At 41.9% G+C, this 26,603-nt stretch overlaps 1 protein-coding gene across 1 annotated transcript in view; it reads left to right on the top strand.

The window, feature by feature from the left end:
• Window positions 1-26,603, top strand: part of fam20cb (FAM20C golgi associated secretory pathway kinase b) — a 64,056-nt gene that overhangs the window by 2,085 nt on the left and 35,368 nt on the right. The window contains exon 3 of the mRNA XM_033611679.2: window positions 4,262-4,340. Coding sequence (XP_033467570.1) covers window positions 4,262-4,340 — 79 coding nt within the window. The remainder of the gene's footprint in view (window positions 1-4,261; window positions 4,341-26,603) is intronic.

Genomic DNA, 26,603 nt, shown 5'->3' with positions numbered 1-26,603 from the left:
TGTACATTTTTTTCATAAAACAACACAGATAACAGTCCCAAATACCTGCAACCAGACAACAGTGAACCTTTTATCTTAATAGTAGTGTAGCATCTGATAATGGACGTTATTGGATTTGTCCTGTGGTGCTAAGAAGAAATCTGCCCCCTCGGATCCTCGCTGATATGTTTCGTGTTTTGCGGCTGAATAGAAGTAAAAGCAAAACTGAAGTGTTCACAAGACGCACCTATGGTCTTCTGTTTTATTCGCTTAATTAGATGAACAGTATTTAAAAATCAGGGTTAATAAGGGATTAATAAATGGCTATACAAGGCTTCTATGATAGTGCCATGACTTTTTAACATTTGAAAAGGAGAAGTTTGCTGCGTATTTCTAACTAAAATGACAGTCAGGCCTAATCTTGATAGCTAGAGAGGGCTGACTGGTCTTTTAACTATACGTTTTTGTAAAGGGAAATGCCTCAAATGGTACAGAAATTAGCCCCAATTATCACCAGCAGTCGAAGACAAAATCTACCCGCCAAACTGGGTGTAAAACAGCCCAATCTGGTAACACTGAGTGTCAGTGTAACAGGAAGCTGAAGAGGAATGTGTGCCTCTAATGTACGTCTACATGTTAAGAGTGAGAGGAGCTGCTGTTAAGTAATGGACAGCTATGCTCCTCGTCGCCACAGGTGCTGACGCCATGAACACACACTCAAGCACACAGTATGCATGGAGATGGAAGTCAGCTGCAGGCTATCGTACGTCAGCGCAGAATCTGCTCGGCCTGCTCACTACTCCTGCTTTACCAGGCTGAAGGAATAATCAGACCCCACGATCTCCCCTCGTGTATTCCCAGAAAGCGTCACACCAGAATGTATGAGATCACCTGGTCTCTATGCAAATCACACAGCTACACATCACGGTTTGATTCATATCAAACACTGTGGCTTTTCATTTGATTGGCACGTGCACTGTGAATTTCTGCAGAAAGCCTGCGCTGCAAGTAGATACCTGACAGAGGCGATAATCCACGCTGGGGCCGTTATATGGAATCTCTCTCTGCTTATTTTTTTTTTTTTTCGGGGGATTGTCTTCCTTTTTTGGCTCAGTCCAGCTCCCACATTCCAAGAGTGCTTGTCGACTCAAGGTCGCCCATCTTGTGCTCGCTGTGAAAAGTGATTGCAGATTTCAGGTTGGTCTGCCAATGACAAAACCGTTACTGGCCTTTAGCTAAAGATTGTATGCTTATCTGGGAGTTGGATTGGCTGTTTATAAAACTAGCATCCATGCCTGGTCACTTAAAGGAAGAAATTCTTTCTTTCATTACTCTGTCTACTCGAGATGTTCTGATTTTCTCCCTCTTGCTTTCTGTCTCTCAGGCTGGGTGGATAGAGGAAGCAGTTCTCAGCGTCTCTAGCCAGCTAAATACATGGTGGCTCTGTAATTACAGAGCCTTAACACAGGCCTGGGGCAGAATACCAATAGAAGCCAATAACAGTCGGTCATTATCTAAACTCAAGGATAGGAGTGCTCGCATGTATTATACAGTACAACCTCCTTGGAGCAGCGTTCATCAATGGGGACATAGCGTGCGAAAGCAGCAGATAGGATGAATGTTATTACAGATGACAGTGAAAGTCTGTCACTCGATGCGACCAAAGAGACAAATGTAAACATAAAGTCTCCACAAATATGGTTTGCGTACAGTGAGTGGAGGATGAAATACAGTTCCTATCAATTACAGTTAGTTTTTCCTTTATTTAAAATGCCTCCACACACCCACAGAAACGCTCCTCACACAGAGGCAGGTGAGCTGAGGCAGACATTGATCCTTTCACTTGTAATTTCTTCCTCTGTAAACATTTTTCTTGTCCTCATGATTCCCATATGTAAAAATAAATGAGAGCATTGATTGAGAAAGGTTGTTCTTTGGCAAAAGGCCACCGAAACAACGCTCTCAATCGATCCGCTCAAGAAAGAAACAGGCACGGTGGCTGCTTTGCTCTTTTTAGTGAATTTTGCTGTATTTTAGCCCTGTATAGTCCTCGCCCCAGCGCTGAGCCCAGTCCCACGAGTGCCTTTAGACTGCATTATCATGTACAAAAAGGGAGAAAACATGAAGGATAGGAGGATGAATAGAAACACAAAGAGGCAGAGGGAGATAGAGATGGACCCTCCGGAGAATACACAGAGAGAGAGTAAACAGCGGAGGAACAGAGAGTGCCGGGAGAGCACTGGCTGTCCTTCACCCCCTCACTCTCCCTTCCCATCAAACAAACACTGTGACATCAGTGCTCGGTCCTTTCAGAGCACAGGAACACACACACACACAGACTCCAAACACACATCTGTGCACATATAAAAGCTCAAATGCACAACAGTATGCTTCAACAACATGATTTCAGGCTTCAGGTGTACAATGACATGTCTCTGAAATGTGAAATCAAATTGGTTTCAGTCAAAGCCTTTTTTATTATGTGTTTGGACGCATGGTTAGTCTTTTATGGCTGAGCTTTCTGTATTTTCTTATATCACACTCTACTGCTCAACACACTTTTGGTTGGTTAATGTGCATGTTAATGTGTCTGTGCTTGTTACTTAATTTAGATGAAGTTATGAAGCCCCGTGAGCATATTAGTCTTTGACCGTGCTTAGCATGCTTATCATGCTTGTAAGGGGAGGACAATATGGTCACAATCTATCACAGTATATGTAATTTTATAACACGATAAGGGTACATATCATGAAATAGTAATTGTTCTGTATATTCAACTAAGAAATGGTTTAAAAAGAACAATGCTGTACTTCATCGCATTTGATTATTTTCTTCTTATATTTGCAACTTTATACAAACCAATAAAAACAGCTGCCTCACGAGACAAAACTTGAGTTAAAAACAAAAGACTCAAAACAATAATTTCAAGTGTTACAGGTTTCTGTATTTATAACGTCTCTCTCTTGCTCCATTTCTGCCCAAATCACGTTACCTTAAGAGGCAGCTGGATTCACGATATCAGGCGAGAATTCAGTCCTAGTTTGCTACATAGCCCCGAATAGCTCCCACAGTAGAAACAGTATTGCCAGAATCTCTACTGGTAGCCTATAGGTCGACTGTCATAACGCCGAACTCCAGTCCTTAGCTTGTTGTTCTTCTATTTTCCTACAGTGGTTCTTTGGCATTCTTTGGATAGAAAGTTTTTCAGCAAACAGTTGAAATGAAGTACCTTGACTACAGATTTATCACGTGTCAGCTGCTTGGACTCTACAGATTAAGAGGGCATTTTCAAGTTAAAGACAGAGCCACAATAACTTGGTAGAATTGTCCAACATTCACCTATCTATGCCAATGATTGGACATAAAGATGGACAATCCATTTTCACTTCCTTCTACTATAAAAATGGAAGTCAAAATAGTCAGTGATGATGTCATTTGGAGCACAGTCTGTGCAGTAGTGATCTCTGCGGTATCGAGTTCCCACTGTCCGACCAATTGCGAGCAGCACCATTGATTGCGGACACTTGATTGACACGCAACGCTGTCAGTCATGATGTCAGACCTTTTAAAGTATCAAATAACCACTTAAAACCAAACTAGAAAAATGAACACTTACAGTAAACCTCCATCAATGTAATTAGATCTACCTTAAATGACAGACACCATCTTTGGGAAAACTTTATTGGATGTGCACTTTCATTTTTTACTTTAGCCCCTGTCCCATCCGCTAACATGGAGGAGGCGATTCAGATGTTTCGGCTTCACTTTTGGGGAGCTGGTTGGACAAAATCAATTTAAAAACATCACACTGGCTTTTGGGAATTTGTGCTGGTCTATTTTCTGTATTTTTCTCATTTTTTATTGGCTAATAATTTTTCTCAGTGCAGAGCTTCTGTGGAGGGGAAAACAAGTTAATACCTGAAGTACAGGCAAATGCAAAATGGCTAAGTTGCAAAATCGAATCGGCAAAAGTTTAACACTGGTAGAAAAAAAAGGAAATGAAGGCAGTGAATGATTTATTCAGTTGTTCATTATGATGTCAGACAGTTAGCAGCCCACTTACCTTACCTAAAAACTATAGTTTGGCTAGTAGAAGTCGGCAAAGCTAACTAGCTAACACCACTAGCTAACATAGGCCAATTTCTTGTCAAAGTTCAAACTGTAAGCCCAGTTATGGGCTCATTTCTTTGGTATAACTAAAACCATATTTTCTAACAAATATTCATAGCAGTTTTCAGATAATGTGTTGTTAATGGCCGTGTTGTCTGTTTCACTTCAACAGCAATGAAGTCCGGAGGCACTCAGCTCAAGCTCATCATGACCTTCCAGAACTACGGCCAGGCTCTCTTTAAACCCATGAAGTAAGTGTCGTATGCGTTTATAAAGTAGTTCACGCTACCTCTATTGTCCCTGTGGTTAAACTGCCCTCTCATCCCTCCTCCTTTACCAGTGTCGGGTCCACTCTCTTTAAGAAAAAGCAATCTCTTTCGTATCGTGTTAAGGCTTGAGTGCCATTTCAGCATAAAACACCAACTATGCAGCTTTCTACCTCCAATGACTTCCTTTTCGCATCCCGCCGCCTACTCATTCTCCTCACAACATCAATCTCATTTCCTCATTCTCCTCTTTGGCTATATCAAATTGCTTTCATTTCAGCACAACCTTGATACTCGACTGAAGGCCGACATCATTCTGCTGTGTCAGAGCCAAATGTTGAGTAGGCATTTCACCTCACAGGGCTTTCAGGTGACAGTGCACATCCTTTAGTGGCCATATTGGAGGTCCTAAGCCTTGATGACTGATTCATCTGACCATTTTGTTTTGTGTTCTGATAACCATCTAGTCGGCCAAATGTCACTGTCGTGTTGTCAACATGTGATTTGCGTGTTTGCTTGCTAAAACTTACAACCCATAAAAAGTCCAAACAAAATGTAGGAACCATGATTTCTTCAGACTATTTGCTTTCACTTGAATAGCTGCAGATGATTGCATATCATGATTATTTAATGTTAATTGTTTGTCTTTACAGTTTCAATGTAGAACTTTTTAGCCTGGGCAGTGTTGGTCGTTTGGTTGAGGATGAATCCTAATGACTTTGGTCATCCACAGTGCCACCATGAGGCTGTGTTTTTAAGTTAAACGTCTCAGCATCTATAGGCTGGATAACCATGAAATTTGGTACAGAAATTCATGTCCGCTTCAGAATGAATTGTAATAACTTTGGTGATCTCCCTGACTCCACTCCCATGTAGTGCTATCATTAGGTCCAAATGCTAAAGTCTTGGTGAAGCAAAATAAGAGACTTCTTTCCTAACACAATACACATCAGTAAATACTTATTTAAAACTTGTGAAAACACTGTGAACTATACCGCACTGCATTGTGAAGTTAGACTGTTGTCAAGTATTTTTTGAGTGGGCCTGAAATCATGGCTTGGTGACTCACTGAAGCAATCCTTATCGTCCAGCCTTACATTCATAGCATCAGTGTTGTTTTGTTCACCCGCTGTGTGTAAATAGAGTGTGTTTCCTACGTTCAACAAGCTCTTTTAGCTCTTTCAGTAATGTCATGAACTCTGTTAAATGCCACAATCATATGATCACAGGCAAAAACAGCTGTCATGCAACATACCTTTCAGTCTTTCCCCCCGAATTGGCTACCCAGCCCACCGGCAGTTGCTTCTAGCTGCTGTGGGTGTGTACTCTGTGCTAACAGAAGCTGCTTCTAGCTGCTAAATGAGAGTCTGTCGCTGCACAGTGGCTAACTAGACATTTCTCCGGTGTTTCAGAGCAGAGAATACGGCAAAGTTTTTCACAATTTTGAAACCTAATTTTATGTACTTTGCCATTTTCTTAACCCTTTGGGCCCTAGGCCTTTTTTGGGGTATTTTTACTGCCTTTACTTTTAAGCTCATATCACAGTCACAGTAGTCTAAAGACTACATACACATGCTATATCTTGATTTCAGGACAATCTGGGCTATCCAGATTTGCCATCATTCCATGTCCTTCTATGTGCCTGTATTTTATATTAATATTTATATCAATGAAAAAAAATCTGTGTTACTAAATTCTTACACTTTTACATGTATCTCACCATAGCAGGGTGGAAGTTGACATATTCTGCCATATATGAAGAGGGGAGACTCTCTGGAATCTGGTAATATAAGAACCATGATGGTGGGACATTCTGTCACTTCACAGCTGTCCAAAACATGTGGTTTGTGCCAGGCGGACATAATTGTAAAGAAATTCATCAGGTTTTTATTTTGTAGACAATTGATCTCTATTTATAGCATGATGGAATGACAGCACAATGATGTGTTTGGTATCATCGGAAAGCTCCGGTCCTGCGCTTTCATGTGATATACGTGTGCGTGTGATATGCATTTCTGTGCGACCTTGCATTCACGAGTAATCCTTCCAAGAGTAATGTGTGTGCAAAGCTGTATGAAAGCTTTGTTATACATAATTTTAGTGTAACTTTATATATTTTTTTCCTTGTGAAAACATTGGACTACCGACAATTAGCTTCTCTCTATGACGCACAGATGCGGAGAAAATACATAGAGAAGAACAGGTGTGAATTTGGACGCCCTTAGGGTTAAATATTCAAATTTGGCTTGATGGTTATTTACAAACTTTTGTGTGACGTTTGTGACATTTTTTTTGCTTTACCAGCACTTTAGCTTGTCCATTACTTTTCTTTATAACCAAATATCAGGATAACTAACCACACTTAGCAGATGTTAGCATGCTAACACACTAAAGATGGCAAACATGGTAAATATTATACTTGCATGTCACTTGGCGCATGTTAGCATTAGCTCAAAGCATCAGTGCGCCTAAGTACAGCCTCACAGAGGTGCTAGCATGGCTGTAGACTCCGTTCAGTCTGTCACGTCATTTGTTGTGGCCCAGAACTGTTATTATAGAGATAAATTCCTCCCAACTTGGTTCCTAAAATAACTGAAAATGAAGCTAAGAAGAATCAAAAGTAAAAGTTTATGTTATCCTGCAGTCCAATGTGATAGACAGTTTAACAGCTGAGTTTAATGTATAATTTAAGGTATGTATTTTTGGCGTAGTGACAGGATCCACTTTTTCTAACCCAGGGGCTTCATATTTTGCTATTATTTTTCCATTGCAAGTTCTCTGTAATGCTGCCAGACAAAATTGCTGTGAGCTCTGTTATCCAGCGCCTCTGTTCCTCGCCTCATCTCCTTCTGAATCCTGTTTCGGCTGTGATATGAGAACATCCAACCAGTGAACTACAGCCTATCATTAATGTCTCACATAAAGAGGTGAAGAAGAGCACAAGCAACACTTTCCTTTTCTTTTGTACCTGAGCTTACCTATGCACACCCTGTAATATGCCGTGGTTTAACTTGTGAAGCAGATAAGTCTACCCAGTGGTAAAAACTGCCCCACTGGTTGATACTGTGTAATGTTTGATTAATTCACACTTCCTTTATCCACACTGTCATATTTAGAAGATAATGTATCCCAAGAGAAGTGCTCTTTGCTCCTAATCCCTCCTCGATTGGTGGATTTAAATGTCATCCGTCCTTTGTTATGGTGATTGTAATTTAATTGTGGGTTAATGGTTTTCTACACAAGACTGTTGTCTGGCCCCCTGCATGTCATCATGGAGAGCAGGGTTAAGCCTGTGGATGATAGGTAGCGAGGGTTTTCCGTGGGAGGAAAAGCTATTCAGAGACTGTTGTAATTACTGCTTCAATCGTACCACACTAAGTCAGGCCAGACGCAACAAGCCTGAAATCATCCTGACAGGTCGGGAAGAGAGAGATGAGAGTAAGGCGGGAGGAGGGAAGGGATGGGGAGCGAAGAAGTGTGGGGTGCAAGAGGGGAGGGTGAAGAGGTTAAGAGGGCAAGGGCGAGAGAACAAGAGGAGATAGGAGGGTATAGAAGAGAGACAGGCGAGGAGACGTGGGCAGAGAGTGTTGTCAATACATGTCAAAATCCGCAGATTATCTCGGTGCGCTGACTCGAATTTGAACCCAGACTGAAATGTGAAATGACATTTTCCGAGAAAAGCATGGGGTGATGGGGTGGGATGTAAATCTGTTGCTTGACAGTTGTGGTTGTCAGAGCCGCCGTGATGTTTGATAATCCTGAAAAACGGCAAGAGTGAAAGGAGTGGGGGGGCTTTTCATTCCCTCCTGCTTGAATGCACTTGACTTTAACAAAATAGGGCGACCCATGCTGGCGTGTGTGTGTGCTCATTTGGACTGCAATCAAGGTCTTGACAGATTTGCAGTGTCATTCCCGCTATATACATCATTTCCCAGAGATCACACATACGCACACACGCCAACACACACACATCCACTTAACACCCAACATCATCTCCTGACTCCCAAATGTGCTGGTGTGTTTCCACATGGTGCATCAAAGAGACAGAGGCTGAGAGATCAAAGACTTCCCCGGCTGTGCTCTTCTGCTCGGCTCCTCTCAGCTTTAATGCAAATGTGTGCCAGGCAATCAGGCAGCGAAAGGCGGGCAGGCAGGCAGGCATGCATGCACGCACGCGGTGTCTGGGTAACGATCGACCCTCAAACCATCCATATCTGTGGAAACCTGCGCTCTTGCCGCTGTGCTCTCTCTGTTTATTGGCCCCTCTGTTTGTTTGTTTTTTCATTTGTAGTATTCTCCATCGTTCTTCCAGCTGTCTCTGCTACTCTGTTTATTTTTTTCTTTAATGAACGGCACAGATGAAGAAATCCATTAACAGGGCTGCCGTATCGATCCTTTTTTTTTCCCCCAGAGAGAGAGAGAATGATCAGATACTACGGTCAGTGTATGGGCGGATTATGAGACAATGGGCCCCTGGGCACAGACATGCAAAAGGCCCCACCACCTCTTCTTCATAGGAGCAAAACACACACTTTGTGCTGGTTTTGCATCTTTTTGTTGTCCTGGTTTTGCATCTCTTTGTGGTATTGCGTGTCCTTGTTGTTGTTTACTGTCTCTTTGAGGTCAATTTTGAGGTATATAGGTGTCTTTTTTGGCTGGTTTTTCTCTCTGAAGTTATTTTGTGTCTCTTTGAAGTTGTTTTGTGCCTCTTTGTAGTTCATTTGTGTGCCTTTGTGGTCGTTTTGTGTCTTTTTTAGGTGTATTTGTTTTTTTGTTGTTGTTTTTTATCTCTTTGTAGCTTCTTTGCATCTCTTTGTGGCCATTTTGAGTCTCTTCCTGGTGTTTATTTTAGTGACAATTTGTAGGTGATAGCCAGGGGGGCCCTGACACTTCAGGCCCCTGAGCCTGTGTCCACCAGGCTTGTGCAGTAATCCATCCATGGGTCAGTACCTCAGTTACCTCAGTGTTTTGCGGTGGCAGACTTCCTCTGTATGTGTATGACAAGTGAAACACACCTTAGCATGATTTCACAGTTTATGTGACAGAGACTGAATCAGCTTCCACTCTATCGAGACACCACATAATGACTTACAGTACCTGTCCACTATGATGTAACACCGATGAATCAGCCTTCTGAACTGCTGTCTGCAGTCCTGTTTTTCCAGACATGGAATAAACCCACTCTTGACTAGTCTAATCTAACTGGAGGCTTGTTTTGCAATGTTTGTTAAGACTACAGGTCTTCTGAGATCAGAGAGGCTTCGAGGGGTGTTACTAAAACTCCCAGCTGATGCCCAGCCCTGTGTTGCATAGATGAAAACATCATGGTTGCGCTGTCTGTCACAACAACTGCACCGTAACCTGAATGAAGCTGAGTTCGATGACTAAGCTCAATTATCATTTTCGTCATCCCCTGCATCCTGTTATGCCTGTGGCCAGGACTGAAATAACCCTGAATTTGCGGCATTTCCATAATTCCTGTTTTTATTCCCATAAACAAACACTTTACGCTGTCAGGCTGGAAGCAGCTACTAAACATATGTGGGTAAAAACATGTAGCGTTTTTTCACATAAGCCCTCAAATTATACAAATGCACATATGGGCTTTTAGAAGACAAGTTAAATTTGACCATGTGAGATATCTGCTTCAAATGGCAAAAATTCACATTCATAGATTGGTAGAACAAAAACAATCCCAGTCACGGTCATGTTATAGCTACTGTATGCTGTTGCTTCTAGCTCAGGTAGTGTTTTTTAAGTTGAAAATACAAGAACAATGCTGCTAAATCAAGTGGTTGACCTAAACAAATAGTCTCAGTACAAAAATGATCTTTTTTTTTTACTGCCAAATGTAAAACTTTCACAAATCTGACAATTCAAAATAATATCAAAAACTTTGAAAGGTACCAGCATTTAGATAAACCTAGCAAAACTGATGAAATTGGTCTTCATGCTTACACAAGTCTAACAAAAGCAAATAGAAATATTATCCTAATTTCTGTATTATTAACCCCACATGATAGGGAACTGAGAATCCCGCCTAAATATTTAACATGTTGAATATCCTTTATTTAATTCACGCATAAGTAAGTGGCTATTTTCTCCATAGCTACTGGAAGTAAAGATGCCACTCTTTATTTTGAATTAGCATGTACATAAATGGCCATGTCACCTGCTTACATTTTGATATTAACTTCTGGATAGATGGGAGATCATTAATTTAAATGGTAAATGAAATGGGGCCTAAAATAGCACCTTGAGGAACACCGATAGTGCACCTGGGAAAACAGTAATGTTTCTCCTTCAATTCTTGTACATTGTGTGCTGAGTGGTGTTCTCAGCTATTCGTGTCAGGCTGTGTGTGCCCCTCCAGCAGTCATAGGGTTAGGACAATTGCTATGTTGCCTGACAGGTGAAAAATATACACCACAGACTCAGTGCAGCTGGCAGGGTTTAATATTGCTGTGAATGCACAATGATAACTTTTATTCTCTTGGCTTTTTGACCATACTGGAAGTCCTGCTTTCATAACTCACACTGGCAAACCTGATGCTATGTTGCCAAAAGGGTCACCAACTGTTTTGGCCAACAGCTTTGAAAAAATGACTACAGCTTGGGACTGGACTGGTAGCCCACGGCAGCATTCTGTAGTGCTATGGAAAAAAAAAAACTTCACTCTTTGAAAAGGTTCAGCCCTTTGGGAGGACCACTCCAGCAACAAAACATTTTGTACCTTCAAAAGCTTACCTTCAAGTTCAAATAATACTAATGCCATGATGTACCTTTTGCTGTCAGACAGGTCCATGTACCTTTTAGTACAATGAAAAGGTATGTATGTAATACCTTAAGGACCACATGAACCTTTGTAACAAGTACCTCTGTGTACCAAAATAGACATGTTCTGTAGGGTGTGTTCACGCCCCAGCTGTAGCGTCATACTTTGTAGTACTTTGAGTGATGAGAACACTGACGGTGAAAACAAAAGCAGTCATTTATTTTTTTGATTTTCTTTGTCTCTTTTTGTCTTTCCATCATTAAGACTTTGTGCTGGTGTGAACCGGGAGAAACATGATTGTAATATTTACAGTGAAAATTGTCCCCGAGCACACAAAGCCCATTAGATGATGAGCGCAGATGATCAACGAAGGAAGGCGGGGGAAAGACTGATGATTGATATAATGATGGTCTTCCGTTCCTTCTCGTTTCCACTTAATTGTATCGCTTGTCAATCATCCGACTGTTGGCTCAGTCACACACAAATCAATCCGAGTATTCCTAGAAGAGATATCTGCTCTTTCCGCTGCTTCTCCCCGCAGAGCGATCTATATCTGTGCCGAGCTGGGTCCATGAGTAATTTTTGATTGACACATTGGGGAGACAAGAGAGAGGAGCCACATAATGTCACCTCGTTTGTGTCAATAACATATTGACAGCAGCACAAATAACAGCCTGGAGGAAATGTCTGTGTTAAATGTGAAATATAAGAGGGAAATTGGCTGCGTAGAAGAGTTGATGTTGTATCATCAAGCTGCATCAGCCGTGGGAGGTGAAAGAATAAGATTGAGGGAGCTTTGTCTCGAGATGGGGAGGGCATGTCTCAACAAAAACCCTTATTATCCTTGCTTAAAGCTGCCCAGATTTGTCCTCGAACAAGGCAAAGACTGAGACTGATAAAAGACAGGACAATCCAGCAATTGTTCCTGTGTGTTGCAGAACAAAAGGATGTCAAACAAACTGACTCCTCTGTGGACTAACCTCCATTTTTTCCCCCCTCACTTTTTGTATGCATTTTGTCAGTTTAGTTGTTTGTCAGTGCGTGTGCATGTGCTCTTGTTTGCTGTGTGATATTGTATTCACAAGGTCTTCTGTGCCTGTGCTTTGACTTTGAGTCGGGGAAATAAAGGGATGAACTGCCTCAGGACAAGTCATTCAGAGCACAGATGATGAGTGTAGCTCTGTTTGGAAATAGAGGAAATTCACATCAGCGCAGTTGCAACGCCAGAGCTGGGAGGGATAAAAAGTACTGTTAACTCCAAAAGTGCTGGCCCACATATCTAGAAATGGTGCAACACACACTTCTGCAGCTGCATTAAACCATGACGCAAAGCATTTAAACAATATCACAAGAATAATTGGATATACAGCACATACAGTAATTAAACCCTATACTGTACAGTAGGTAGCACACGCATGAAATCCACTTCAAATGTATTTGCATTCATTACATGCTTTTAATTTTAGAAAAGATTAAATCTGATATGAGCAACACACTCAAACTACAATCACAATTATCCCTGCACGCACAAATAAGCGTAATATCTTTCCTAGCTCAGAGTATGAGTCTACTTGGACCGTAAATGCAATAGGGTGTGCACATGCTCCACATCTTAAACAGAGCACTCGGGGATCATGAATAATAGTGCAATGTTATTATCGCTTGTAAACGCACCAGCTGACCTCAGGAAATATCTCCATCCTATTCATTTCTGCTGTACCAACCGGTTCTGTTGGTAGAGAAAACAGTTGAATAATTAATCTAAAATTACAACCACTGTGAGATGTGTTATTTAGCAGCACTTAAGGCTTTGTACTGCTCTCTGCTTAATGTTTTTACTGTATCCCCCTATGTTGTAATTGTTTTACCAAGGGTGTTATTTGTGCCGAAGCAAAATTGTTGGAGGAACGGAGAGAAAATGTGCTTTGGAGTGCTCGGTTAAAAAGAAATAGTCACACAAGCACACACACCACTTATCACATGTGCTGTAGATGAAATTTGCAGTAGCTGAACGTATTTTTCGGAGTGCAGCGGAATGATACATATGATCAAATGGAGCCCTGAGGCTCAGTTATCTGACCCCCTTACTGTCTTCCCTGCAGAGACTGTTACACACTGCAGGCCACCAGGATCACATAGAGCGCAAACTGTGTTTCACTTTGTGTGTGTGTCTTAGCCTGAGATGGAAGAAAAGTCACGAAAAATAAAATAAAAAATAAAACCCATCCTGATGCTACAGGGCGTTAGATATGTAATACTAATTAGTTTCACTGACACTGGATACCAGGCCTAATACACCGGTATTCATCCCTGATGAATTGGTGAAGTGAGCAGAATAGTGTGGGAGCAGAGAATCATTGCTCGAGGATACTCAGGGAGCCGTTTTTCAACCAGCTCTGTATCACAACAATGTTGGTAGTATATGCAAATTAAATGTGGTAAACTTCCCTTCATCTTACCAGCGCCCAGATCTCCCTGCTCATCTCCCAGCTCACTGTGTCACCCTCTGGCTCTAGGGCTGTTGCTCAAACTACAGATTGTGCTTGTGCATTTTTGCACATCTGCCACAACTGACACAAAGAGTGTAGAAACGGATCAAGAGAGACACTGGCCTCTCTTTCCCTCTTTCTCAAACTCCGATCTAACAGTAAAACTAGACAGTGCTGATCAAATATAAACCAAGATTTTGTTACTGTATCACCTATTTCGCACCTAAAATGTCTTCAGAAACATATTTCAGTGCATATTTAATGAATTTGTGAACAGGAAGTTGGTGCAATACTGTTTCCTGTATTGTAAAAACTGAGCTCAAATGGCAAAACTAAGCAGTGTTGCTCAAATGTGAACCAAGATTCTGTTACTGTGTTGCCTATATCCCATGTAAAATGTTTTCAGAAGCATATCTTAGGTTACTGTTTAACTGCATTTCGAGATTGTTTGTTTCCAGCTGGCTGCCATAGCGTTTTCTGTGTCAAAACAGTCAAGCCTGCATTACGTCATCCACCAGTGGGGGTGTTTATTGGTCCGGTTGTTTCTATGTTCTGTACCTCTTGTACAAAAACAAGTGCCAAAGCCCTTTTTGTCTGTTTTCTCTGGTCATGTTGCACCAATTTCAAAAGTATTTGCATGTTTACTGCAGACACAGCCCAGTTTTATGAAAAGAAAAAGTGAAATACTTCTGTAATGACTTCCATGTCACCAAAATGTTTAAAAACAGGTGTAACTTGTTAGACAAGGAGGAGTTAGACAAAGCTTCCATTTTGCCAGGTTCACATAGTTTAAAATGTGCTGTAACATGAGCCTGCTCATTTTTACTCCCTTAGACTTTGATGGAAAGTAGCACAACTGAAATGATCAATATCGGACAAGGTAGTGCCAAAGGGCACTGATGCAAGCTGTACTATTCAGTGGCCTCGTTCACATAAATCATTGCTTTTTATTCAACCGGAATATAAGTATTTTATTGGTATTGTATGTGTTCCAGTGCACACTGGTCAAATAATGGCCTCAATGAAAAGGCTTATGACACCGGCTCCAAACGACGGTGAAATGAACCACTTCTTCAGTGCGCGGAGAGCATATTTTTTACAGGACAAAAATAACTCCCTGTAGCTTTCAGTGTTAATGTTCTGATTTAAAAGTGGTTGAGGACCTATTTATGAAGCAGCTGTGAAATACCCTGTAATTAAAAATAAAGGGTAAACTGGCTCACTCTGATAATAATCTCTTAATATGGGGCTGAAGTTGTCATGGTAATGGAAGCAGTGCAGACCACTGTACTATAGAAGAATATGCTATGAGCACTCAGTAACAGAAGCTTATGCAAATAATCTACGGTCTAGTGGGGATGGGGGAAAACTGTAGTAATCTGTTAATGTACTGTTGGCGTTCTGCCATCTACAGTAATCAGCCATCATGATTTATGGAGAATGTAGATATTAGTAAGTAATGTATTCTAACACACAGTGCCAGTTTTAATCAGTGTGATTAGCATAATCGTTAAGTTTGACATGTGTGTTGGATGCTAACATCCACTACCTTTCTTCTGTGTTACACTTCTTCTCTAAAAGCCCAGCATCCCTCCGTCTTCTGACTTCCTCTCTCTGCACCACAGTAGCTGCAACTGAGATCTCAGTGAGTGTGTGTGTGTGTGTGTGAGAGTGATAACTTTAGACATTCAGCGTTGCAAACTGTCTCAGTATCCATACTGTAGTGTAGGAGACAGAAAGTGGTCGTGTTTTTTGTCTGTGTGTGCTGATCTGTGTGTACACGTGTACGTGCTTGCCTGTGCACACGAGCACCACTCAGCATTGATACTGTTATGGCAAAACCCCACGCGGCCCTCACTCAGGCCTTCCAGGAGCAGAAATGTCTTGACGATATTATCAGTCAACTGCCCCCCTTCAGGTAAATGTTATCAGCTCTAATGCTGTGCTGAAGGAACGATAACACAGTGTTGCAGCCAGCAGAAATGACAAGCCAGCATCCAATCTGCATATCAAAGCCTCGGCTAAATTCCTCTGCCATCTGTGTGTGTGTTCGTGCGTGTTTTGTGTGTGTGTGTGTGTGTGTGCCAGACGCATACGCATGCATTCTTAAATGCTGTGCTGCCATTTCTCTGCAGTCTCAGAGGCAAGTTGTTCCTGGCCCGTCGCAATCGCGGTTCATCCCTGATAAACTCCTTCATTGTTTCTTAGAAAGAATCGTAATTACTCGCCCATAAACATCTCGGAAAAAACCTGATCCAGCTCTGTGTTTCTGTGGGAATGCGGCCTTCGATACCATCTGTCATCTTGTCTCTTTGCTTTGAAGGAGCTGTCAGTCAAAGGCAGGCTTTACTCTCTGTCTGGACACAGTACACCTCAACAGCTGATGTGACAATCACGGCAGACATTGATTCATCTGTCCTGGGCCCGGCCCTCCACGCTGCCATTCTTATTGAGGACCAGATGCTGAAAGCAGAGGCAGAGAGGGTATTTCATGACTGGAAATGAGCCTTTTATGTCTTCACAGAGTCAATGAACAAAGAGAGAGTAGGACAGTGTCATGTGTCCTGTATTTAGTATCACATTCTTGAGATAAGTGGAAACACTGGCTTTGTTTTTTTCTGTTGAGCTCAAGTTACAAATTGAATATTCATGGGGCTAAAAATGAACTTTGTTGTTGTTCTTTACACCTTTAAAGCTACAGGTGGTAACTTTTATGACAATATCTTTGTCATAAAATATATTGTCATAAAAGTTACCACCTATAGCTTTTATGACAATATCTTTGTCATTTTTGCTAAAACTGTCACTATATTTTGAAGGAAGTACATGAGGAAGATAGGATGTGAAAAACAATCATGTCCCACTGCTTCCTTGTACTTCCTTCAATGGCATTTGCTAGAATCCACCGTGGCTCACCTAAAACAACCAGTCAGATAGAGCTTAGATCGGGCCCAAAAAATTTGAGTGTACTCGCAGGCGCTTGACTGTCCACGCAGGCAGCGCATTTCTCCTGCGCTCTCCGTGCCGGTTAAACATCGACTCCACTCGTTTGTTCCCGTCAGTACTCGTTTTTTCACTTCAACAGGTCATTTTAAACATGGGTAAGTCCATATTTTCATCGTTTTTTATAACGTAATAAGTTACAATTTGTCATTGCATGTCCATGTATTGAGTGTGTTGGGTAAACACTGAATGAATAGGGCATATTTTTTGGAGGCACGGAAAGCCGCTGTCCCTCCCACTTATCTCTACCACCCCCCCTCTCTCTCTTTCTGTATGTGTGAATTGCAACCCCCAACCTGTAGCCGTTTCTCTCTCTCTCATATCTGACTCTCTTTCTCTCTCTCTCTCTCTCTCTCTCTCTCTCTCTCTCTCTTTCTCATATCTGACCGGGCCCGGCCTGGGCCCGTCAGAGGGGTGGGGGGTCCCGGCCCAACCCGGCTTGGGCCCACGGGCCGGGTTGGGCCGGGCTCGGGCAGAGAACCTAAGCTCTACAGCCAGAGCCAAGGAGTCTCTAACACAGCTGTCAATCATATCAATCACTGCTTGGAAACCACAGTCAAATGTCAAATTAGCCAGCGCTGATCAAATATGAATCAAGATTCTGTTACTGCATTGCCTATTTCTTGCCTCAGATGTTTTCAGAGGCATATTTTTGTGTACTGTTTAGCGGTAAAATGAGAAAGTATGTTACCCCACCGCTGTTACGGATGTGTGTGATTAGTCGACAGTTCATTAAACGTTGCTAACTGGTCGGCACCAAAAATACTAGTCAGTTTAATCATGTTTCCTAAAAAATATTTTCCTAAAGAATATTGTTTTCGTTTGAGTTGTCATCATGTTTTGCAGTAAAATTTGCAGTGTTCATAATCACAGAGAAAATTGCAACACATTTCAGCAGCATTTAAAATTCAGCGTGATTATTAAAAATGTGATTAAAGATTTTAAATGGTATCGATTGAATTTTGCTCAATTTAGCTTGTTGACTAGTCAACTAGTTTAAGTTTAAACTCCTGTTGAATCAATCATCAGGAAAAGTAGTCATTAGCAGCAACTGTAGCCGTCAGTGCTGGAAACAGTTGACCGAACTTCCAAGCACCATCCAACTTTCTCATTTCACAGCTAAACAGTACACTAAAACATGTTTCTGAAAACATTTGAAGCAAGAAATAGGTAGTGCAGTGACAGAATCTTGATTCATATTTGATTACTGCTGCATAGTTTGAAAGTTTGACCACAGTTCATATCGACTGATGTGATTTACAGCTGCTTCAGAGACTCCTCTGCTCTGATTGGTTGAAAAAAAATTGATTTTTTTTTTTTTTTACAAATTATCAGTCTTATTTAGTGATGTGTGCATATAGTGACAGTTTCAGCAAATATGACAAAAGTATGTTTTTTATGAGAGTTACCTGCTACAGCTTTAATAGTGTGATGAGACCATTAAGCTGCTTTTCTGGCACCAGTCTATGTTAACTTCATTATATTTTTGTATTTGGTTCATTAAGGCTGTACGATTATAAGCAAACCAGGTCTTGTAAACAAAACTCACAGTGACTCACAATTCGCTCATTCACTGGACAGAGTTTCATCTCACGAGGTTAGAGATTTTGGCAGCAGGGTGACTCTAAATAAATCCAACTCGAGTCCCTTTAACTTCAGCCAAGAATCATGGACTTATTTACTTTCTGCGCTTAAGAGCATGTGAAGGAATAACTGAGCATCGTTCCTGACTGCAGTTTGTTTTGCTCAGCTGCAGGCTATCAAATGTCAACATCCGTCTTTGTGTTGTATTCAAACCTTTGCATTTTTTTGGGCTGTTTCCTGTAGTTGGCCTAGATACATTTTCACGTCTAAGAAACAGCACTGAACTCATCTTGGAAGGAGCATGTTCACCTGCCGTGGTAGGGTTATTTGAGCCTGGATGTTCCAGCCAAATAAACTTGTAAAGGCTCCCAGAGTTTGATGAAACTGCTCCAAATGTGTTCGGGAGGTGAAAGTGCCGTTAGTCTCATTAATTATGGAGGGAGAATGTACTTTGATTTAAAGAAAGATGTTCTGAATGGGGCGAACATACCTTCAAAAAAAAAAGTGAACTGGTGCTTTCGCTTTTCTTGATCTGAGAGCTGCGATGGCCCGAAGAAACAGCCGCGCTCTGCGGTTCATATAAAACACACAGTATCTGTTATGCTGCCACAGGGCGAGACAGCTCTACTTTTACAGAAGTATCCAGCGTTTTATAGTGTGGCGGAGCTTCAGTCTGGTCTGCAGCGCTTCTCCTGTGATCTTCCTCCTTACTTTCTGTCTTCACCTTCACTAGCCATTAAAGCTTCCCGTCTCTTCGCACTGTCCCGACGGCAGAAAGTGATCCCTTTTATAAGCTGTAGTTAGTGTCAGGGAAAACACCTTGGGGGGGATCATTAGACTGTAATGAAGCAGGAGGTAAAATACCATGTTCACCCGTCGTTCTCCAACATTCCTGATTGTCAGGTTTAATTATAGCCCCGTAAGGTCTTTAGGGCGTCGCGTTTTTTACTGCGTTTATCTCATTTCTTCAACACACCCTCCACCTCTCTCTTACAGCAGATGGACGCCTGGTCTAATTAGCCTTTCTCTTCCCCCCGAAGAATTGCCCTCTGAGGGGGGTGTTCAGGAACGTGGCATTATGAGGGCATGTTGTGATACGTAATTAGCAAACAGCAGAGGTTACAGTGGGAAAGAGGTTGTGTGAACCGCAGCTGTCAGCGGTCTGGCTATAGTATAGATGCGGATTAAACAACATCTGTTCCACACTGCTGCATACTGTATGAGCTTGATTAAAGTAGAAAGCTCTGCTCATACAATTCAATATCTGCATATCCCCCCTCAAGCTTCACCACTGACATCCTCTTCAGAGGAAAAGAGGGAGGCTGGGTAGTCAAAACAAGTGATGCAACCAACCTCAGATGGGAAGATTAAAAAGCCATCCATAAAGCCCAAGTCCCAACATGAATTGCTGCCTCACATGAAACAGGATGGAAGAGGTTGCATGCACTGTACCAGTCAGTCTACCACTCAGACACCTCTGGTTGTCTTAGAGATGAGCATAATTTAAAAGTGATGACAGCATGTGATTTGTTTCACTTAGGATGTGCTGCTAAGTGGCATAATAATATACTCAGACTAAGTTGCCTATTTTTTTAATGGCACGCTTTAATTCTAACTGTGTATAACAATTTTGTTGCATTACAGTTTGTGCTTTATTGGCACGAAATGCAAATGCAAAACAAACACATCAGATTACAGATTATACATGGATTTAAACCATTATGTAACATAATAATAATAATTCATAGAACATAAAATATGCAGGTTCGATCCTCGGCTTCTCCAGTCTGCATGTCGAAGTATCCTTGAGCAAGATACTGAACCCCAAATTGCTCCCAGTGATGCTTCCATTGGTTTGTGAATAGCAGGTGGCACCTTGTATGGTAGCCTCGGCCACACTGTATGAATGTGTGTGTGAATGGGCGTTTTGAGTGGTCGGATGGAAGGCGCTATACAAATGCAGGTCCATTTACCATGAAAAGTAATTGTTGTGTCCATGGTAACCACGGTCCCCCTTTTTATTTTTATGCTACAAGTCTATTTCTGACACATTGAGTGAATGTAATTTACACAGACAGCTGCTTAAAAATCACACAAATATGCTGTTGTATATCTGTGTTTTAACATATTAACCGTATATTTAGTGATTAATCAGCTCCCAGTGTGTCTGTGAGCGGCAGATTCCTCTCACTCGCTATGGTGGGCTGGAAAATAACAACAATGAATCACTAAATACAAACACTGTTGATTTCTTCCTGCGCCACTGACTTGAAAATTATATTGGTTCAGTACATGTCTGCTGTCAGTCAGCCTGGTGAAGGCAGTTTTGCCGGCCTATAGATGTATACTGTGCCGGCGTCTGTCCTCTCAGCTCCACAGGAGCTGCTGCTGACAGACGGCTGCTTCTGTGGACTGAATGCAGGTCGGATTTGGTGTGGATTTAAAACTACTATTTCTATTAAAACTACTATTTATAAAAAGTGTTGAGCATCCAACCATAAATAAGGCTTTACACAGCAGATAGGGCTACCATATGAACAAACAGTGGCTTGTTAACACATCCAGCAGACAAGGAGCCGCATTAGCATTGATTTTTGTGAGGTTTTTTTTCTGGCCAAATTTAAATCATATATTGTACCAAAATCTGCATGTGAAATAGCACATTTAAAACTCCTGAGCTTGGCAAGGTACCCAGCCTATAACACAATATGACTAGCAGTCAAATAGCCATCAGCATGTCCAGCAGCTTAAGCTAACTGAAATGACCTCAAACCTGTAATAGACATAAACAATCCCTATACTTTTTAGTTGATATTGAAAACCTGTTAGCAAACGATTGCCTATAGAGTGCTGCAGAAATGAATCCCTAAACCGAGTAATGAGTTAGAGCTTGAGTACTCCCCGTTCCTTCGTCTCGAAGTCAGTGGGTTTTTTCATGGGTTTTTGCTTGACATAAGGTCTGTGGTTAACACAAGCTTATGAGATTTTCACATTTTGTTCTACAACATAAGATACATCAGTACCTCACTTGTGAATTTTGACTCCTTTATGTATCTATAAAAAGACAGTTGCTGGTGGTTAAATGAGACTACAGAGCAGCATCGTGCCAAACAAGGCTTAACGGCATCATTGTGGTGGCAACGTTGAAGCGACTTCGGGGGCGGTCGTTTAGAGACTAAGGTTAGCTTTTTAATTCTGGTGATTGCATTTATGCTTCAAAAATCATAAAAGTGGTGATCATTTGTGAAGATTATCTGGCTGGACAAAACATGTATGATAAACTTTTGCTTGCCACAGAGCTTATTTTCTGCAGTAATCCAGTATCCAATGGAAAAATCCCATTTTGACAAAGAAACCATGGTGACACTAACGTCTATGTCGACCTACAAAAAACCGTCACCCCTGGCACACTCTAATTACACATCCATCCAGCAGATAGAGCAACAATAGCGTTCATTTTAAGTTTTGTTTCTGGCCACCTGACCAATGCAGGTCTGATAGTCACTCACTTGGCTCTGTTTTAATTTCCACCAACTCCTGAGGGAAATATCAGGCTCTGTAGCTGCTAAATGCTTCAGCTAGTTGTCTGCAGGTATCACACAGTGGGTCTGTGAGAGCTTTTACAATGTAAACCGTCCTTTTTTCACTGAATGATGCTAAAACTGCATTTTTAGGTGACAATTCTCTGCAAGATTGAGACTCAGTCATTTTCTCATCGCCCTGAAATATTGGTATATCAACAATCCAATGAATGCCAGGTTCAGCTAAAAGAAGTAGCCTACAAAAAACGACAGTGGGATTATTTGAATGTTGGGAGTGTTTTGGCCTTCTACCATCTCCCCAGTCCTAGAGATTATTAATGTCAGTGGGGTGTGGATAAAGAAAGGATAAAGAAAAGACCATATGGTCGGGCTCACCAAAGGATTATGATTTCTTGTTGTTCGCAAAAAAAGAGAGAGAGGGAGGAAAAGTGACTTCAGCATTGTTAGGCACAGTGAAGAGAAAGCAGCTTGGCAAAATGGCACGGATTAGTGTGCTGCAAGAGCTTTCCTACCAACTGTGATGCTGTGCTGTGTGTTCAGCTAACTCAGTGCAGTGTTGGGGTGGGAGGGGGAAGGGGGGAGACATCTACGGTGTTTGTCCAGCGCTTATTCAAATATGAGCTTTGGAGTCTCAGTTCTTGTCCAAGCACGAGCTAACTTTAGGGGAGGCGTGGCTGTCTCATCATTCAAAGTAATGATCCAGGAAAATCATAGCCCAGCGTGTGGAACGGGGCTGGGCTTTCACCTTTAATTCCACATGTCCTCCCCTAATTCACTGTTCGCGAACAACTCAAGCAGGCAGGCCACTTTAACATGCAGCATGCGCTACCCAAAACACTCCTTCTCCTAAATGTAAGAGTACAACTCATAATTTATTAGTCAGTCTGAAGAGGGGCTTTCACATCTGTCATACCGTGTAGGGAAACATTAAAAGCAGTTTGTTTGAGCTCTCAGCCAATATTCCCCCCTTTATTCTGCAGTGCAGTAATGGAAGAGCTGCAGTTAAGTGCAGCGGACTTAAGAAAATACTGCATATTAAATATGCAGATTTACATCGGTCTTCTTTTTTATACCATGTTTTTTTTATTCCTTCAATTAAATGTGCATGCACCTGTCATGGTGTGTTCATCACGAGTGACTGTTGCTCGCTGCAGCTAGGGAACTAAGCAGCTGTTTGTGTCTCGATGGCCAGTTTGCTGCTGCATTTTCCTCCCTCTTTACTCACAAAACTGCCTGCCACTGATTTGTTATGCTCAACTTTGTGATTGTAGATATGAAAAATGATGTTTACAGTTTTTCACGTCTGTCTTAAAGGTCCAGTGTGTAGCATATAGTGGCATTATGCTGAGAGGTTCAATAGCTGAAACTGCTGTGTGCTAAGCATGTAGGAGAACTAGTGTCCAACATGAAAAAAGGAATGGCCCTATGTAGAGCCAGTGTTTGATATGTTTGTTCTGGGCTACTGTAGAAACAACATGGTGGATTCTGGGGAAGAGGACCCGCTCCATATGTAGATATAAATGGTGCTTTCTGAGGTAAAACATGATGGTTATTATCTTAAGATCATTATAAACTAAGGAAAACATACTTGTAAATATTATATGTCATTTCTGCTAATAGATGCCCTAACATTCAACACACTGGACCTTTAAAAACACACTCGAAATAAAAAATGTGACCCTATCCTTTAAAATCTTTACTATGGTAAAGCTGTCATCATGATCACACATTATTTAATCACCATGTTTTGTCTTCCTTCTCTTCTCTCTCTCATTCTTTTTCTTGCTTTTCACTGTTTTATTCCCTCATTCATCTCTCCGCTTGTTTAGGCCATTTCCTGTTTTTCTCTGTCCCTCTTCTCTCCCCGTCACTCTTTTTCACCATCACTCCTTTTTCCTCCGGCCACACCTCTCAATCTCTGGTCTTGAGAGAATAGAAAGCGAGAAGAGAGCGCTGCTCCCGCTCCCTCCGACAACACCTTCGTCCCCTCATTTTCTCCTGATATGATATGAGTGATTCAGCTGGGAGAAACAGGCTCACTTTACGCTGTCCCCTTTTTCCCTCCTCTCCTGTGAGTTTTCTTTCCTCCACTCGCACTCGCAGCCCTCCCTGGAAAATCTGAATCTGTCATTTATCGTTCCTCCTCTCGCAAAACTTGTTTTTCCCTGCTCATAAAGCCTCCCAGACAGTCCTTATAAATGCTTAACAAGGTCAGTTTTGTATTGTATTTTCCGGCAGCGTCCATCCGTTCGGCTTCCTCTTGTATTTGTGAGGATATAATGGTGGTGCAATAAAAAAAGAGGCTGGTTCCTCCGAGGCTGAAGGAGATGCAGCCTTTCCCTTCGTTTACTGCGCTTATGAAACCGGAGAACTGACTCGTGTTAGTGAGATCTGATAAAGGTCTTGTATGTTTTGTGGTTTAATCTCCTTACTCATTCCATCTGATTTGTATTCTCAGTGTTTTTGTTTCTACATTCCTTCCTCTTCTAGTTTATTTCTATCTCTATCCATCGCCATTTCTCTCTGTTTTTCCTTGAATATTTCTGCAGCAGTGCTCTCCGGTTTTTTCTCCCCTCCTTCTGCACCCTTGCCATACGAGGCCCATGGCTCCAGGGTTTCCCTATGTGTATTTATAGTATATTTACAGGCCTTGAGCTCTGTTTTCTATCTGCTTATCAACAGCCACCGGGTACCCCACCCACCAATTTACCAGACACAGCCCTTGGATTTGAGGATACCACAGGCCCTGGCTGCAGTCACTCATAGCTCACCAGACCTTGATGCCAGTCCTCCTCCTCTCTCATTCGCTGCTTTTTACTCAAATGTTCCCAAATCCCTTGATTTGTGTCCCACTGAGTCATGTTTTTTCTTTTAACCACCCAGTTTTTATTATTTCTTCCTTTTACGGTCTCTCTCTGCTAACCCACTTTTTTGGGGTTTCTCTCTAGTCAGTCGGTGCTCTCACAAAGTGTTCGTAGCTCTGAGGCCCTCGCTGCCCCTCGGTGGCTCTCTCCAGAGAGGACAGGAGAATACCTAAACGCTCCTCTCCTCTTCTTCACTCTTGTCATGTGTGTATTACTTTAGCTATGAGGCGTGAACTGTGATCCGCAGAGATTTGTGTGTCATAAATCAGATGTGCTAGTCGCCTACCGGAGCATGTTGCCAAATCACAACGTGTGTCCCTGCTTTTGCAATAACGTGAGTCAAAAGTTGAGACACACACAAGTTGGATCCTGTTTACAGTGGCATGGCATGCCACCGCCTTCTTAGCTGGGCAGCAAACTGTATAATTAGACTAATTGTTTCAGCAATAAATTTCAATTCAGACATGAAAGAATTCGGGGGGAGGGGGGGTTACATTACTAATTACTCACATATTTTGCCGCCCGTGTTCAGAGCGCCGGGACAAGACATATGTTTCATGCCAGAGACTGGCGCAGTAGTGGATGGTGGGTAATTTGAAGCCAGGGTTGATTAAAGTAAAGCTCACAAGTTGAGGCACAGTTAAATGAAATTGTGCACAGCAGCCACACGATTAAATGTAAAAAAAAAAAGCACCTTGATAGTTTGTAGTGTGACTCAGAGATGGAGAGGGAGCGAGGGCAAGAGAGATAGAGACAAAGTGGGAGGCAGACAGGATGAAGCGCTGCCTAGCAGAACGAGCCACTTCAACTGGATTTAATGGGACGTTGCTAACGGATGTATGAATGGTTTATCTTCTCATGTCTAACTCAGCACCACTCTCCCCTCATTGTCAGCCACTCTGAATGAGGCGAGGCACTACAGGTGAATACGGAGGGAAAATCCTTTCATCCCATCCTAATGACATTTATATGTATAGGTTAAACACAGTCACATACCTGACACATACCTGCCATAATCAGGTTAGGTAATATTTAATCAAATTATTGCACAATACAAGATTATTTGTCAAAATAATCAATGAATAATAATGCAGCTGGTGTTAAACCAGACATTTTAAAGGGACAGTTTAACATTTTGGGAAATTAGATTATTCACTTTCTTGCTGAGACTCAGAGTGGGAACATCGACACCGCTCTCATGTCTGTGTGCCAAATATGAAGCCAGAGTGAGGAAGCTATTTGCTGGTGCTTCATCCAATTGCTCCTTGGGTGGTCTCATTTTCCATGTTGGGAAGCCGTTCTTCCGGCTTTGGTATGTTCATGAGCTGTAAGTTGTAATGTGGAAACAACATGGACACGGAGCATTTAAATAACTCTTTGATAACAAGTTGAAGCTTTATTTTATGTAAATATATGGTGCAAGCTTTATATTACAAAATGATTTTGTACCAGACTTGTTGCTGCACTAGTACTTCCCCTAAAACTACTAAAATGTTGCTCTACCTGACTAATGCTAATTCAGTCAGGAACACTTCAGTCAAAGAAAGCTTTATTTCCATTTTCAGTATTATATTTGGCGGTATGGCTCTGTTCTGGGGCCTCTCTGCCTTTCCTAGGCCTATGCAGAAAGCTTCTTCCATGCACCTACGTGGAAAGCCTAAGGCAGAGAGAGCACACTTCTCCACCCTTTCACACCCCTACGAGGAAAGCCTTAAGGCAGAGGGAGCACACTTCTCTGCCCTTCCACGTGCAAATGAGGAAAGCCTGAAGCAGAGAGAGCAAACCTCCCTGCCCTTCCATGCACCTACATGAAAAGCCTGAGGCAAGGAGAGCAGCAGCAAAGACGCCCCGGGAACAGAACCAGCAACAATGACAAAAAGAAATGACATTGACAAGTCACACACAACATAAAAAGGAGGAGCTGGGGTGGAGACAGATTGCAAAGAGACTTGGAGAGGAAGCAGCAACAGTAGGCAGGCCAGAGCAGTTTA

The sequence above is a fragment of the Epinephelus lanceolatus genome, chromosome 21 (assembly GCF_041903045.1).
Source record: "Epinephelus lanceolatus isolate andai-2023 chromosome 21, ASM4190304v1, whole genome shotgun sequence".
Classification (NCBI taxonomy): Eukaryota; Metazoa; Chordata; class Actinopteri; order Perciformes; family Serranidae; genus Epinephelus; species Epinephelus lanceolatus.
Note: the sequence above shows the minus strand (reverse complement) of the source record. Positions and strands in the feature narration are given on the sequence as shown.